Raw genomic sequence first — 3,402 nt, forward strand, 5'->3', positions numbered from 1 at the left:
ATGGAGGCTGGCTCCACCATAGGGGAGAGCACGGACGCGATTATCACGGAAGATTCTCCTTCAGATGAAAGAGATATACGAGACATTTCACAAAGGTTGGTCGTTGCCACTGCATGAATTGTATTTATTGTAATCCATACGTGTTATTAACCAATAGCATCTGAGCAATCGGTAGCATTAACTATGGATTATTATTGTATTCGTCATGTGGTTGTGATAACTGATTCCTTAATTCATCTGTTTTTCTTCACCGTTAACAAAAGCAGTTTGTGCCAAGGTTTTAACACGACAGGTTTGCGATGGTCTCTTAAATCCACCTGACAAGGTACAGACCAGTATACTCTCAGGAACAAGTTTTTCTTTAACATGATTTGTAATTGCTATACGACAAAGCATTTGCTTTGGGTGCTCTGCATTCATTCTAGCTATAAATAATACACTAATAACTACTATTACTACTTCAATCAGGCATTGAGATTTTGCCTGATGTCCCCTCGTTTGACAAACATTGTGTTCCATCTTAATACTAACTCACACACACACACACGTTTATGCACACACGCACACAGTGAAATTAATACTGATGGGTGGCAGTTGACATGCTGTGAGACGTGTAGCTAGACAGAGCCAGGAGTACAGCTATACTCGGAGACACCTTCTGCTGAGGTTAATCCAACACACTCAGTGGCCTTTCTCTCCTACTGCCATCTACACCCTGGATCTACACCCTGCATAGATGGGGAATGGTAGATGGACTGCGCCTTTCTAACCAGCCGCCACTCAAAGCGCTTTACAATATTGCCTTAAATTCACCGTAATGCACACATTCATCCATTCATACACAGACGGCGGTGTCAGCCAAGCAAGTAGACAGCCAGTGAGTTGGGAGCAGTGAGGGTGATGTGTCTTGCTCAGGGACACCTCAACACTCAGCTAGGAGGAGCCAGGGATCTAACTAGCAACCTTTTGGTTACCAGTCGACCCGTGCGTGAGAGGATGAAAACAGTTAGGTTCATTTTGAGGGATTGTCAATCATACTGCCATCTGTACTCTGATAGCTGACAGATTACAGAGGGATAGATGGACAGATGGGCAGAGGGAGAGGGAGAGGGAGAGAGAGACAGAGAAACCGACAAAGATGGAGAGAGACAGAGAGTGAGAGTGAGAGAGAGAAAGAAAGAGAAAGACAGAGGGGAGAGAAAGCCAGCATGCATAATTATGATGTATCTCTGTATTCCCAGGTGTAAGAGGAGTTCCAGAAAAATGAGACAGACTAACAATTGGATGCATAAATATACAAAACACAGAAGGACAGGGATGGGACAAAACAGAGAGGAGAGAGGGGGAGAGGGAAGAGGGGAGAGAGGTGAGGGGTGGGAGGTGAGAGGGGAGAGGAGGGAGGGAGAGAGGAGAGAGGAGACTAGAGGGGGAGGAGAGAGGAGGAGAGAGGGGACAGATGAGAGGAGAGAGAGAGGAGACTAGAGAGGAGAGAAGAGGGGAGAGAGGAGGAGAGAGGGGACAGATGAAAGGTGAGAGGAGAGAGGAGAGAAAGCCAGCGTGCATAATGATGATGTCTGTATTCTCCCCGGTGTCAGGCCCACCTAGCACATTCTAATTAGCGTTGTGGATACGCATTATCCCACCCAATCCCATCCTGAGAATAAGCTAAAGCAAGCAAAGCCTTGATATATTTATAAATTCTCAGATTATCATTTCTATTTCAGAGCATATTCGTTGTGTATTATCATCGTGTATTCTTTCAGATTGTTCTCAGTGGGAGTATTTTAAGAGCAGATACAGAAGACTTTAAAAACATCACATTGTGGTGATCCTTGCTGTTGCATTGTCCACAGGATGTTTCATCTCGTGGTTTGAGTTTGCCTTCTCCCCTCCACATTGACACCTCTGTGGATATATGTGATATTTATCCATGAATTATTAATGTGCTCAGCAGAGGCGGCTCTCTGCCTGTGTTTGTGGTTCTGCTCGCGTCCAGCCAGCGGTGGTGATTATAACCTGCTATACTTTATGAGTTGTAAAGAAGTCAATCAATATTTGGCCAGTGTGAACTTGTTATATGGTCCTCGTTAAATGTTGACCGTGATCCAAACACGGATAACCTCTCCTGTCGCCACAGTGGGTTAACACAGCGGTCTATATATGTGTGTGGTCATCGCTTTTGTTTACTCACCTCGGTCGCCATAGAGATGATGGGCAGAGACGGGGGGCTGGGACCACTCAAGGTGGAAAAGCAAGCAAGCATGCCCAGTCCATTCCCATCACAGACACAAGCAATGCAACCTCATAGTTAGCATCGTCAGTAAATCAATAACTATCATGGAATGACGTTTAAACCATTGCAGAAGACATTAATTTGGAGTAATGACAGATAAGGACACAAAATAAACAATCCAGACAGGAACATAATGGTTATTTTGTGTAAATGGTCCATTTCTTATTGGAAATCTGACAGAACTGTCACAGCTGTCAGGATATAAGAAACACAACCTGATGCTCGAGTGACATCACATTAAGTACGAAAGGGAAACATATTGCCAACCCACACTATAGACGCCGTCCTGACTGCTGCCGTCCTGACTGCTGTCAGAACGCAACGTGTCTCGTGTACAATCCCTTATTACCAGGGATCTCTCTCTCTCTCTCTCTCTCTCTCTCTCTACTCTGTCTCCCACGCGTTCTCTCTCTCTCTCTCTCTCTCTCTCTCTCTCTCTCTCTCTCTCTCTCTCTCTCTCTCTCTCTCTCTCTCTCTCTCTCTCTCTCTCTCTCTCTCTCTCTCTCTCTCTCTCTCTCTCTCTCTCTCTCTCTCTCCCCTCCCCCTCCTGTCTCCTCTTCCTCTCATAATTGGGCCCTCAGGCCCGAGGATCAACAGAGTGTTGGTTCACGCTGCTGACTTCCCCCCGCACACCAGATCCATCCAGCCCTCCAGTAATACCTCCTGCCATTGTTATTAAATATCGTTTCTAAAGCTCTCTCCCACTCCTCTCTCCCTCCCCACTCCTCTCTCTCCCTCCCAACCCCCCTCTCTCCCTCCCCTCTCCTCCCTCTCCCTCCCTGCTTCCCTCTCCCTCCCTCTCCTCTCTCTCTCCCTCCCCACTCGTCTCTCTCGCTCCCCTCTCCCTCCTCTCTCCCTCCCCTCTCTCTCCCTCCCTGCTCCTCTCTCCCTCTCCCTCCTCTCTCTCTCTCTCCCTCCCTCTCCTCTCTCTCTCCCTCCCTCCCTGCTTCTCTCTCTCCCTCCCTGCTCCTCTCTCTCCCTCCCCCTCCTCTCTCTCTCCCTCCCTGCTCCTCTCTCTCCATCCCTGCTCCTCTCTCTCCCTCCCCCTCCTCTCTCTCTCCCTCCCTGCTCCTCTCTCTCCCTCCCCCTCCTCTCTCTCTCCCTCCCTG

The 3,402-nt window shown here is 48.0% G+C and overlaps 1 protein-coding gene across 1 annotated transcript in view; it reads left to right on the forward strand.

Annotated features, from left to right (window-relative positions):
• Positions 1 to 3,402, forward strand: part of disp2 (dispatched RND transporter family member 2) — a gene marked incomplete at both ends in the record, with an annotated part of 12,081 nt that continues 8,679 nt past the window's right edge. Inside the window, one exon of the mRNA XM_084481736.1 lies at positions 1 to 95. Within this exon, the coding sequence (XP_084337862.1) occupies positions 1 to 95 (95 nt within the window). The remainder of the gene's footprint in view (positions 96 to 3,402) is intronic.

This window comes from Micromesistius poutassou (genome assembly GCF_964030765.1).
Source record: "Micromesistius poutassou genome assembly, chromosome: 17".
NCBI lineage: Eukaryota > Metazoa > Chordata > Actinopteri > Gadiformes > Gadidae > Micromesistius > Micromesistius poutassou.